This window comes from Coturnix japonica, chromosome Z (assembly GCF_054131305.1).
Source record: "Coturnix japonica strain WE chromosome Z, WE-NBRP24, whole genome shotgun sequence".
Classification (NCBI taxonomy): domain Eukaryota; kingdom Metazoa; phylum Chordata; class Aves; order Galliformes; family Phasianidae; genus Coturnix; species Coturnix japonica.
The window spans coordinates 1,557,246-1,570,813 of NC_140702.1; the positions used below are offsets into that span (position 1 = coordinate 1,557,246).

Here is a 13,568-nt window from a genome sequence, read left to right on the forward strand (position 1 = left end):
TCTTCAGTGTCTGATGTAATACTACGTTTTCATTCTAGAGGCTGAAAATGCATTTAGAGAGTATCAGAGAGAGATAAGTAACAATGACAGCACAGAAAGCATGGAACAGCACCGACAGGACTCTCCAGTTCCCCGTTCTCAATCAGAGAATATATATCAGAATATATAAAATTTTCTACTTAATTTTCAAACCAATGAATCTTGAACCCAGTCTCCACTGAGATATATAAGAATCCTTTCATTTCAGCTTTATTTTTATATTATTGTCTACTGCTAAAGATAAAAACAATCAACTGAAGTGTGGCAGAAATTATTTCTTACCTCTAAGACTATAAATATTTCTTTGATGTCTCTCTTACATGATCCAATGGGCAAACATGTTGATGACTTCAGTTCTTCACGGCATGAATTTCTGTTTTAGCATGAGACAAGTCATCCTTAAGAGACCATAAAAGCATCACTACTGTGACATACCAGGTACCACATCTGACTGCTGTGGAACATAACAAGCACATATGGGACTGTACACAATTCAACATCAACTCAGCAATGACTGACATCACTCCCATAGAAATTCTGAAACAGAGCTGTGAAAACTGAGAAGTAAAACATTCAGCATTTTCATTGGCATTTTGGTAAAGTTGCTGTAATAATGTAATAATGTTGTAATGACATAATGTAATGATGTAATAACTTCCTCCACTTTACAGCCAGAGAATACTGCCCTCTGAACAATGAGGAACAAGATTTGTGGTGCTCTGTTAAACTTTTTCCAGCTCTACAGCATCTTTCAAAAGGCAATGCGACCAGTAGGCTGCATTCCTATGTACCATCCCACCTGCCCCTGTGTTCTAGAGAACTCCACAACTCCAACAGAAGATATTATCATATTTAAATGCCTTTTGGCTTACCCATAAAGTAACTTTCTCCATGATTTTTACTGCAACTTTTTCACCACTAAGAAGATGCCGCCCGAGTTTTACCTTTGCAAAACCACCTACAATTCAGAACACAGATGCTTAAAGTTGAGTGTGAATTCTTCTCTAATATAATATTACAGGTAAAGCAGAGTACCTAGCATACATTGTGTGTAATGCTTTAATTAGAGGAAGAGGTAATCAGCACCATCAATTTCCAACTGGATTCAAAAATCCAATTTCAAGTTTATTTAAATGAAACCTGACTTAGAGAACTGACAAGAGCTGTTAATCTATTCTCAGATTAATTCTAGAGTGGTGAGACAGACTGTTAGGCGTGCTGTTTCTGTACAAAGATGACACTTACCCGTTCCAACTGTTTCATGGAATTCCTAGTACTGGAGAATTTCCTTGTAGTCACTGACAGACATCCTGAATGTGCAAGAACTGAAGATCCTCCAAGCACGTGCAATGAGGAAGTGCCAGCAGTGTTCACATCCTACTTAGGACATATTCTTAGAGGCAGAAGGGACACTCGTGGCAGATCCAGCAATGCTCATCTTCTCACCAACGTGCATCCCCCTCTCACCCAGCAACAACAAAACACAGTGTGTGAAGCTGGCTTCACTTAGGTTAACAATATGGAACATCCCTCAGGGCTTTGTGCCACAGAGCAGTAGCAGGGCTGGACTACAGCTTGAGGAAGCAGTGGAAGCCTTTCCCTGTATGGTTACAGTGTCCCTGCATGCACCCCACAGCCAGAGCGTTGCAAGCTGAGCTGCCTTGATGTTTCTTACACTCATCCCAAACTCTGCAAATGAAAACTCAGAATGCAGTCATGGCACGATTGAGCACGAGCGTGCCTTTATTCAGTAGGAGAAAGGAGGGGGTGTGAAGCTTGGCGGAACGACGGGACTCATCCACTGTTGTCTCACGAGAGTGGCTCAGAAGTCGTGCTGTTGCCCGAAGCCTGGGCCTCTTGGCCTGATTCTACCTGCCCCTCCAAGATGTTTGGCTTCTCCTCTGTAAAGCTGACCTGAGCCTGCATGGTTGTGCTGCTGTCGGGCCACTCGGGCTGTGCTTTCGCTGGGCTTTCCTGGAAAGGCTCTGGGTCACAGTCCAGGCTGGTGCCTGAGGTGTCTGGCAGGCTCAGGTCAGCAGGTTCATCAGGGATGGGGTGAATGAGAGCTTCAACGATGATGACATTTCTTTCTTCGTCACTGCTGTCATATGATAGGCTGTCACTTGAAGTGCCGCATCCTGTGCTTCCCATGAGCTCTATATTGATGGAAGCACAGGATGCGGCATCATCATATGAGCTGCGTCCTTCAGTTCCACAAGGGCTATAGTCTCCTAGGAACGAGTAGATGCACAGTGGTTAGTGTTGAATGTTCAGAAGATGAATCATGAAACAGGTTCTTGACATTCGGCATTTTTTAGTGGTGGTGGGCAGAAGCAAATATGCTTCTAGCAACAGTGTCACTGTCTTGAAAGTGATCCTCGTGCAGGTCCAGCTCTTGTGTTGACAAGAGACTCATTTGGGAAAGACAGGGGTCAACTGAAGATGTCAGGCACGGGCCTGAACTCCACAAGGAGGTACAAGCCCACTGAAAGCAAGAATTCTACCAGTGTTGCTGACAAGCAGTGTTTTGAAAGCTGGATTTGCACCCTTACCTGCCAAGACCACGACTTCTGCTTCAGAGGGCGCACTGGCACTGCTCTGCAGTTGGTGTTCGGCCATATGGAATGGTCTGTGCAGGCAGAAGCACGAACACCAACTGCAAGCTGGTGACTCTGCCCTCTTACTGGGAGAACTTGGTCTGGAGAGAGAAAACAGAGCATGCTGTCAGTCGCGGTGCAGGGTGAGGGAAGAGCTGCACTGAGCCCTTGCCAATAGTTGCCCATTGCCAGCACTGCCTGCTTTCTGCTGAAACACAGCTTAGAAACACACTCTGTTTCAAACAGCAGAGGATGCTTCCATTCCTACAGCTCAGCCCTCAAGTCCTGCTGGCTACATTCTTCTCAACCATGTCAATCAAGATACAGAGCATGTGAGTAAAGGCTACACAGCTGGACAGGACAGGAGCTGGCAGGCTCATATATATATAATGGACAAATATTAAACCAATAAAACCCACCCAACCAATGAAGATACGGTCTGGAAAGGGAAGTCCTCTTTACCTCTTAGATGGAAAATCAATGACAGTGTGGAAGGCCCCAGGTACAGCTGCGGGGCCTTCCTCCACTTCGATCTCGCTGCTCCACGTAGCAGTGGGAGAGCTGCTCTGGCCGCTTCTCTGAGCCTGTGCCTCCTGCAGCGTGAGCAGCTTTGTAGCAGGAGACACAGACTTGGGCCCGGCCAGAGAACTGTGCCCTGCAAGGGAAAAACACAGGTAAGACGGAGGATCAGAAAGCAGCAGCACAGCCATCCCAGTTCTGCATTTCTCTAAGACTTCCATATCCGAACCACTCAAAGAAGAGGAGCTCAAACTAACAGTGTGCTCAGAGGTATGCTCGTGGCAAAGGACACAGTCATAATTAAGAGCAGCTCACTATACTGAAACAGGCAAACAAAAAGCCTAGAAAAACTAGGGGGCAGGGATCTCAGAAAGCTTTGCTGCCACAATTCAATCAAGCTTCAGCTGCTTGCAAAATATCTTAACAGCAGTGACAGTTTTCTCCATGTAAGGTTTGGGTTTGGACACACTAAGGACCCAGCAACAGGGCACCATATGCTAATCTAAGCCCAGAAGCCTGCTGTCTCCTCGACAGCAAAACCATTTTCAAAGGTTTTGGAGAAGCCCTGGATTGGATCAAAGTGTCAGATCAAGCTAATGGAGGAAGACGCTCACCCTCTCCCACGGCTGATGTGGTTTCGGAGCAGAAGATGACATCTGTGTGACTGATTATGAATTCCACAACATCTGTCTGTGTCTGCAGCTCCATGCAGGCAGCTTCACTATTGGAGCAGGCAGATGGGCTCTGCTGGGATCTGAAGAAAAGGCAGATCTTACAAGTTATTTCCCCAAGATCATTTCTCCAAGTCTGAATTTCTGTAGCCAAAAACTGTCAAACTGGGCTCTGGAGACTTCCGCAGTGGGCAAACAGCGATGCCACTGACGAAATTCTCCTGGATGATCAGGGACACAGCAGTCCCAGCTAAACAAGTGAGTAGAAACTGTCATCTAGAAATTGTGTCCCTGGGGTAGGAGGAGAGCAGAACTAAGCATCGTGTTGAAACAGAAAAAGAAGTTTACCTTAAGAGGTTTGGAGCCCACACAATAGCTAAGTTGTTAGCGTCCATGCTGGTGTCGGAGCACTTCCCTGCAAGAGACGCCAGGTGTCTCATTAGGTACGCCAGGGTCCTGGAAAACAAGAGAGGCAGATGTTCACCACCAAAAAGCAAGCTGTGCTGCAGTGCACAAAACAAACATAACTTCATCCAGCTCAGCAGACCTAGTGCAGCACTGACCTGTAGTGAGGAGCGGGCAGCTGCTGGATGGCGTCCTTCATTCTCTGCACCCGCTCCTCCTCTTCTGCAGCACCGGCAGCGTCCTGGAAAAAGGCAGGAAGGGATTCAGACACCAATCAGCATAGATAGCTGCCACAGGTTTGTGAACCATGGGACAGTGCGCTAGTGGTCAGCACTGAGGCAGACTCGATGCCTTCCAAGAGGTATCAGGGGAACACAGCAGCACGCAGCCTGTGCTACCAAGGCCAAGCATTGCAAGATCTGGGGGGCTTTACTGCCTGATTACATAGTGCAGCTACTCGCAGCAGGGATTTTTTCTCCAAAATGCTAATAACCCCATTCTAGCAATAGCTGGGGAACAGCATAGGAAAGGGAATTCTCACAAGCATTGTGAATAGCTTAAATAAGCACCTCCTGGCACCACCACAAGTGCCATCAGTGAGAGGCAGGATATGACAAAGACATGTCTCATGGGGCTAACAGGAAGAAGACCTCAGAGCTGGGGCACTGCTGCAACCACTAGCCAGGACGCCCAGGGAACAGGTATGTGTCATTTCCAAGACATTCCCCAGTGCTTACCAGGAACTTGTCATACAGCTCCTCGGTCAGCAGCGGGTTTGGGAGCTCCCTGAAATACATCTTGCACAGGGAGCTCACGCTGAGAATGTCCTGGACGCTGAGCTCGGGAACCTGCTCCGTATCGAATTCATGGCTGCAGAGAAGGACACAGAATTGGGCAGAGGGCTTTGAGAAAGACGAAAACAAGTCCACAGCCACACAAAATAGAGTCAAGAAAAGGAAGGGGATCCTCTGAACACCCGCAGCATGGCACGTGCCCCTACTGACAGCTGTGTCAGTCGCAGCACTCTTACCGTAGTCGCTGGATCTTGGACTTGACTCCAGACAGGCGGTATATCCCCCGCACCACGCCATGATGCTCAATGAATTGAGCACAGCTCTGCAGGACCTGGGGGACTACAGAACAAGAGCCAGCGGTTAGCTCAACTTGCCCAACGAAGGAAGATCTCAGGAATGGGCTGTTCCTTACCATCACGGCCAGTGCGGAGAAGGTGCTCCCCCAGGTCACAACCAAACACCCCTTCCTTCTCTGGCTCCGGCTCCGTCGCTCTCCTGGGGCGGGCCTTCACCAGGGAACGAAGGAAGGGGATGAGCTTGCCCCGTCTCCTTGGCACTGCACAACAAAACAAAGAAACCAGTTCATTTCAGGCTTGGCTCGGTTGGACAAGGCCAAACATAATGCATTTGACAAAGCATGTAACAATGGGAAGAGAATTCCCAACAAGGACACGCAAGAACAGATTTTCCCTATCCCTGGAGGTGCCCAAGGAGCTTAATGCAGTCCTCTTGCTAAGCTTGCTGAACTTGGGTATTAACAAATCCCCTGAAACTCACATTTTGATCCCATTTTACTAACCCGAATTATCAAATGTAACATACGTACCTGGCTCTGGCAATGAGTTGAGGAGGGAATCGGGAACTTTTCCACTGATGAGTTCAATGCACTCACCAGGGAAAAGCCCAACCTGTAATAAGAACAAAAAGACAGGTGGGCATTAGACCAAACACAGAGCCAAAGGGAAGGTCCTCTGACACCAACACAGGGCAACCGTTTTCATCCAGAAGCCATCCTGTGCAGGCAGAGCAGCTCCAACCTGAGATTCCTGACTCTACTCAAGTTGTGCTCTCTGCTCAAAAACGTGTGCCTACCTCAAAGCCACGCTTGCCTCTCCAAAAGGGGCTCAGCTCCTTTGGTGGCATGTCAATAATGCACACCAGATCTCCAACCTGCAAGAGATTGAAACGTCAATCCCACATTCAGCAAATCTGGTAGGAAAACAGATCTCAAACGACTGCCTTCTTCTATGCATGACAACAAGGAACGCCTGTAACTGCTTACCTCAAGGGAGAGCTCACCCGGCCCCTGGGCGACGTAGGTCTTAATAACATGGGCCGCCGCAATCGCTGGAACGTTCAAAGATGACACCACACGCTCCAGCTGCGGCTTCCGCATGTTATCAGCCTGCAAAACAGAGAACAGGCCATGGTCAGGGGCTGAGGACAAACCAGGAGAATTTCAAGGTGAGGAGCACATCTGCAGAGAAAGCTGCAGCAAATGTGCTCCGTCCTTATCAGGTGCACTTCAGAAGGAGCTGCACGTCTCATCACAGTTATTTTTCTTCCTGGCGTGCATTGCCAGGCCATGCAAAGATGCATCTCTCTCTACCCAGACTAATCAGCAATGGCACTGGCGCAGACAGTTGGCCAGGCCTTTTTTGGCCCAATCTTTCCTGCAGGAGAGTACATCTGCAGCTCCTTCTAATGGCTCAACACAGGGAACAAAGACCAGCCAGAGCTTCATACTGTACCTCCGTCGCCACCAACTGAGGCTCACGGCTGATCCCACTGCACGCAGCACCCATCACAGCAAGTGTGAACAGCTGGAACAGAGCAGAAACACACTTCTGTTTTCTCTATTCACACAGCACAGTATGGACAGAATTCTTCAGAACTACATTCACATACCATGCGGCAAAACCATGCAGGGGAAAAAACATGGCACGTACCTGGCAGTGAGATCACCTCAAGCTCTCTGCAGCAGTTCCTTGTCGCTTTGCTCAGATGATATGAGAGCAAAAGCTGCACCGAGGCAGTGGGCGGAGGGCGAGGAGAGGAGAGAGAAAGAGCAGGTCAGTGAGCAGGGCTAAGACAGTCATGGAATAACACACACAGCACAACTGTCCCATCCACTTGCTGCAAGACATGCTGAGTCTCAGGCTACGTGATGCCTGTCCACCCAGCAACTTTACAATGCTTCCACTACTGAGCAAAGACAATGGAAGAAGCACGGGACAGGTGCCAACTTTACTGATACCCCCTTTGGAACGTGTGTACCGGGGAAAATTACGTCTGATGGTCCAGAGTAAGCAATATGGTGCTGTGAGCTCCGACAGCCAGCAGTTCTCAACACCTCACTGCCCACCCATCCATCCCACGCCAGCTCAACTTACCTACAAGCTGCTGCACACGATGGTGTGAAGAAAAAAACACTAAAGGAACTAACTAACTAACTAACTAACAACACTAACTAACTAACAACACTAACTAACTAATGGCACTAACTAACTAAAGTCACTAACTAACAAACAGAACTAACTAACAAACAGAACTAACTAACTAACGGCACTAAAGGCACAAGACCAAGAAGACAACCAACCACTCCAACCACTAGCTCACCCACAAAGGAACACAGAACGCACCGCTCCTCCCCTCATTCCAGCCGCTTATGACATCACCAACGGCCAACAGCCTGGTCCACCATGACCCCCCACAAGGCGGGGAGCCAAGACCACGTGGTCACATCTGATTCCAACACGGCACCACAACATTCCAGGACTCAGTGTGGGCTTGGAATTCTATCCTGGTGTGGCAGCGCAATGGGAGGTGTTAGGGCACAGCTGAAGAGCTGACAGACACCGGACGTTTCCAAAGGAGGGTGCCAGATTAACTCTCAGCATTCTCTTGCGGGGCTCTTAGGAATGCTTCAAACCCATTTTCACTGCCTAGCTCATTTCTAGAAAGTCCAGTTGAGAAATGCTCACTTTGTCTGGGGAACGCTTCTATGCATCATGAATTAAAAATAAAATAAAATGGGCACGCGACCCTATGAAACTTACCTCTCTGCTCTTGCTGTCAGCCAGACACCTCAGATGAGCATGACGTGTCCCTGCTCCTGAATGAAGATCCACCCAAGTCTGTGTTCCTCTCTGCTCCATCACAGGGTCTAAAAGAAACACAGACAGAGATGATTGCAAGATAATTTGAGCAGACGAATAGGAAGGATGCACATGAATTCTCTTTAGCAAGAAATACTACTTGAGAATCCACAGACAGTTTTTTGAGAGGTAGTATGAATGATGAAGAGAAAGAAAATAGATTCATTAAAATAACCTAGTTAATTATCTCCCCATCAAAAAAGCAAGCTTTCTGGGCACTGTTACCAGCAGCTCCTAGAACACCTTGCACCACAAACTGCGGCACATACATTTTCTTCCCACAGGTCCCTCCCCTTTCTCATTACTGTCAGATTCACTCAGGTTAAAATACATGGATCAGAACAGCCATTCAGTTCTGATGAGGCAGGATCCCACCACCGGGATGTCCCCCAGTCCCATTCCCTGCTTTTCCCAGCATGGGTTGGGAAATCAACAGCAACTGACATCACCTACCCAGACTTCTGCAGGGCCTTCCATTTGGTCTCACATCACAGCGAGAAGCAGGAGAGCTCTCGTGGCACAAAGCTCGGGGCTGCAGAAATCAAGGCTGCCTCTAAGATGGTGCTTCAAACAAAATGTGGAACTGGACATGAGACATGAAAGACAGGGCTGCATGTGCAACATCAGCGCTTCCTGCAGAGCACATCGCACAGCTGTAGGCACACTGCAGAAGACTCACACAGCACCTGAGAGGTAACAGCTCAGGAAGGAAAACCTTACCCCGGGAACACAGCCACAAGCTACTCTCTTCTTCGTGGCCTTCCTTCACACTCAGCATTTCCCTCAAGAGTGCTGCTCAAGGTGATGCTGTCTCCAGCTGTCGGCCACTTGCACTGCTGGATGCTGCACCCACAGCTCATTCTGCTTGGGGCAAAGCCTGCTGGCTTCACTGCAAACCACAGGCACAGGCCACAGCCTGATCCACCTGCTTTGTCTGAAAGGCTTCTAAGGCTGCTCTCATGGGATCCCTTCTGCTGCTCGTTCTCTCTGGGCAGGAAGCTCTACTCTCTCAGCAACAGCCAAGAGCTGGAAGGCTGGAAACGCCTCCAATCCCCACGGATGATTCTGTCTACAAACACAACAGCTGCCTGCTCTTCAGCAGGGGGATGCTCACCCAGCAAAGCGCTCACCCACCAGATACCTTTTCCATAATCTCAGAGCTGTGACAGCAGTGTGCAGCTCTTGGCACTGCATTTCCAGTCAAGGTAAACATAGATCTAAACTACTCCTTCTGTGTTCATACATAGATCCAGTTTGGGCTGGAGATCGAGAGCTCAATACAACAGATATAATGTGAGGTGCAACTGGAAGACGTTTCTCCAAGCCAACAAAAGCCAACTCACCAACCGTCAGCCAGGTCTTGCTAATTCGGATGATCGGAGCATGAGGGAGGGGATCGGACATCGGACCACAAGTGTCCATTTCCACTGCAGCTCCATCTAGAGAAGAGCATCAATCAGCAGGTGAGGATGAATTCATTCCCAGGCTGCAAAATGTATCTGTTCTTTACACAGACAAACCAACATTGATCCCTAACCAAAAAAAAAGGAACGGCAGGAGCTAATACGGACCAAAGAGGTTCTTGTTCCTACGCCTCATCCTCTCATCTCAAGTCCTGGGTGATGCCCACAGGCTTCAAGTCAGGTCTCAAATCCATTGGACTCCTGTCACTGGATTCACCCTGGCCTGGTCCAAGCCCCGGTCCTACCATAGAATCATAGAATTGCCCAGGTTGGAAAATACCTTGAAGATCATCAAGTCCAACCGCAGCCTAACCAGTGACCTAACTGTAAATACCCTACACTAAATCATATCCCTGAGTACCACATCCAAACGGCTCTTAAACACAACCAGGGATGGCGATTCAACCACCTCCCTGGGGAGCCTATTCCAGTACCTAACTACCCTTTTTGTAAAGAAGTGCTTCCTAATATCCAACCTAAACTTGCCCTGCTGCAACTTGAGGCCATTTCCCCTTGGCCTCTCACTTGTCACTAGTGAGAAGAGACCTGCCCCACTCTCACTGTAAGAACCTTTCACGTACTGGAAGAGGGCGATAAGGTCTCCCCTCAGCCTCTTCCCCAGACTAAACAGCCCCAGCTTCCTCAGCCTCTCCTCATAGGGCTGATTCTCCAAGTTTTTCATGAGCCTTGTTGTCCTTCTCTGGACCTGCTCCAGTAACTCCATGTCTTTCCTTTCCTCAGGTCCCCAAAACTGAACACAGTACTCGAGGTGAGGCCTCATCAATGCCGAGTACAGGGGCAGGATGACTTCCCTAGTCCTGCTCACCACACCATTCCTGATACAAGACAAGATGCCATTGGCCCTCTTGGCCACCTGGGCACACTGCTGGCTCATATTCAGCCGACTGTCCATCAGCACACCAAGGTCCCTTTCCATCTGGGAGCTTTCCAGCCACACCTCACCAAGCCTGCAGGGTTGCCTGGGGTTGTTGTGACCAAAATGCAGGACCCGACTCTTGGCCCTATTGAAACTCATGCCGTTAGCATGAGTTAACCAGACAGACCCTGGAATGAAGACTGCTCTCCAAAGCCCAGCAGGACACCAGCACACAAGAAGTTGATCAGATCCATCCCCAAGCAAGCACCGAGCCTCCCCAGGAAACTCCTTGCCATCAGCTCCTTCATCGCCTTTCCTTTCCTCCACACCTCAATCCCAAAGTAGTTTCCACATCTGCCAGCACGTGTTACCTCCCACCTGCTCATCGCACACTGCTTCAATAGCACCAAACTTGCTTCCAGGGCCCTCCTTCACCTCACTGTGCTAACATTCATGATTCAAAATACACAGAAATCCTAGCAGAAGTTCTTGGTGAAAACTGCACCTAACATTCCTCCTTCTACAAGCAAACAGGCCCAACACGTGGTCATGAAAATGCTTTCATCACAGAGAAGCAGAGATGGCACGGCAGGACAGACGTAATCAGAGTGCAAGTTTGAAGCAATTCGAGAACCTAGTCGTTCTTGCTGCAGGACCCCTGACTTCTGTTAAAAGCTGAACGGTCCCCAGAGCACCTGTTTCCATCAGCTGCCACCATCCAAAGCAGCCAGCCTTCTTACAGTCACCTGGCCCAAACATCCCTTTTGCTCTACACTTGATTCCTGCAAGAGATGGGAGCTCAGCATGCACACCATCCGTCCAAAACCCTATCCTTGTAGCAAGGGATCACAGCACTGGCACAGCTGAAACAAAAAGGGTGTGCGAGTTTCCTGTTAGCACTCACTGTGAACAAATCTACCACTGAGCAACACTGTGAGCCCCCACTTACCTCAGCACAGGTCAACCTGTAACCCCAGCCTTCCCCTATCCATGTGCACACGCACACCCACGCGCCACCCTCCCTGCATTGCACACCCACGTCCACGCACTGCATTGTATGCCCTCCTTTGCATTCATAGACGTGTGCAAACCATCCCTGGAAACACGTATGTGCCTACACCTTCCACAAATATTCGTTTGTCTGCACCTGTGTGCAACCCAACTCCTCAGCAAACGCACGCGTTTGTGCCACCCTGTCCACGCACTCACCACGTGCCCTTCTCATCACTGCTGCCTCCTCTGGTACCGGACCCACAGATGCTTCAGAGCTCATTAGCATGGACTTCCTTCCTCCCCTCAGCAGCTGCTCCTGCACTCACCTTCATTCCTACTCAGATACCGGCCGCTTCCAGCACCAGCTGACCTGCAAGACACAGAAAGGAAAGGTGGGAGTCATGCAAACGCACAAGCCCAAGGCTGCGTCACCACCACGTATGGCAGCCTCGGGAAGTCAGCTGCAACTACAGCCTTTGTCAGAATGGAAACAGGCACCGTCAGTTAAGTGTGACCTCTGAACTCATTGCCACCATCAGAAATAGGCACTGAAATCGCTCACTTCACTGCAGCTGGTTACCTCCAAATTCTTTTGCTTTTGGGAAAATGCGGACACGGAATTGAAGGACACCAGAAAACTGACAACTACTTCATTGTAGGTGGTTAAGCTTGGAAGCAGGACTTGAGCAAGAAAAGCTTCTCAGCTCCTTGTAAGGCACTAAGTGATGGGATGATTTCCCATACCTACAGATATCCTGTCCTCTGCCACAGGTGGCTGAGTGACACAAAAGCTGTGTCCTTGGTTCCCGGCGTTACCTTCTCATGCCGTTCATCTTGCTCTGCAGCTCCTGCTCTGAATAGTCTTCTTATATTCCCATGTGATGTACCCTGAAATGCATCATTTAGTGAGTCTGAACAAAACATAAGACATTAATTGGAACTATGAAGAAATGTCTTTTTTGCAGCCTGGTCACTCTTCGTCATCGGTATCCAGCAGGAGATCACGAAGCCCTGGAGGCACGGTGGTATCCACGCCATCATCCGAAACTTCGCATATATATATATCATTTATATTATTTTATATAGTACATAATATATAGTATTATGTATATAGTATACTTATACATATAGTATATGTATATATATATGCAGACTGCCACTGTCCAAACGTTCGGCTCCCCCAGCTTTTCCTGGGGGTTGGAGCATTCCCGTTTGGGATTTCGGTGTGGCCTCAGCTTTGTCCCCATCTCCTGGAGCTGTGTGAAGTTTCTACCCAGACGCTTGCCGAGTGCTCCAAGTTGCTCTGAAGCTTCTGGCACGCTTCATCACCATCACTTTCTGCCCCTCTCCTGCTGCCTGGTCTCTCTTCGTCATCGGTATCCAGCAGGAGATCACAAAGCCCTGGAGGCACGGTGGTATCCAGCTCATCATCTGAAACTTCTTCCACCAGATTGGAAGGAACCAGTCCTCTTGTGCCGTCTGTCAGCTCTCCCAGAAACCAGCCATCCTCATCCATGTCTCCACAGATGTAAACGTATTGTCCAGCTGTCAGTGGAAGCTCGTTTTCTGGGTCCTCATTCGGGCCCTCAAAAGGATTGTAGCTGTGACGAGCTATGAATCTTCGTATTGGTGGTGATGGTCTGCGACAATGCATGATGCAGACTGCCACTGTCCAAACGTTCGGCTCCCCCAGCTTTTCCTGGGGGTTGGAGCATTCCCGTTTGGGATTTCCGTGCGGCCTCAGCTTTGTCCCCATCTCCTGGAGCTATGTGCAGTTTTCCTCCAGACGCTTGCCGAGTGCTCCAAGTTTGACGTCAGCCTGCTGGACACTCTGCAAGAGAAGGGCTTCATAGAGCAGCAGCTGTGGAGGGAGCAGGAGAAACAGCATGAGAACCAAGGACACCTCTAGGAAAAGAATGAGTAGCTCCAGGCTTTCAAAGTAGGTCTTTGACCAGGAACTGTTATTGCAGTAGCTTTCCTCCAATTGGTGTGTATGGTTTATAAACGCCCTCGTCTGTCTGCTATAAAAGCATGGCTTTTCGGGCAGTCGAT

The 13,568-nt window shown here is 49.0% G+C and overlaps 1 protein-coding gene across 3 annotated transcripts; it reads right to left on the reverse strand.

Moving 5' to 3' along the window:
* Positions 1-1,760: 1,760 nt before the first annotated feature.
* On the reverse strand, positions 1,761-11,887 carry LOC146753362 (rho GTPase-activating protein 32-like). Of its 3 annotated transcripts, none has more exons than XM_085530454.1 (18): positions 11,733-11,887; positions 9,527-9,622; positions 8,637-8,715; positions 8,085-8,191; positions 6,975-7,047; positions 6,777-6,848; positions 6,308-6,430; positions 6,118-6,195; positions 5,852-5,933; positions 5,438-5,581; positions 5,262-5,364; positions 4,969-5,101; positions 4,390-4,472; positions 4,175-4,282; positions 3,770-3,909; positions 3,099-3,291; positions 2,592-2,737; positions 1,761-2,270 (listed from the first exon to the last, which is right to left on the reverse strand). In XM_085530454.1, exons 6-18 carry the CDS (start codon positions 6,828-6,830, stop codon positions 1,849-1,851), a joined length of 1,809 nt encoding a protein of 602 aa, XP_085386580.1. In that variant the 5' UTR covers positions 6,831-6,848; positions 6,975-7,047; positions 8,085-8,191; positions 8,637-8,715; positions 9,527-9,622; positions 11,733-11,887; the 3' UTR covers positions 1,761-1,848. The 3 variants fall into 3 exon arrangements, with proteins under 3 accessions (XP_085386580.1, XP_085386579.1, XP_085386581.1); XM_085530453.1 differs by having other exon boundaries at positions 8,637-8,747; XM_085530455.1 differs by lacking the exons at positions 8,085-8,191; positions 8,637-8,715; positions 9,527-9,622; positions 11,733-11,887 and adding an exon at positions 7,419-7,627.
* Between the last annotated feature and the right edge of the window lie 1,681 nt (positions 11,888-13,568).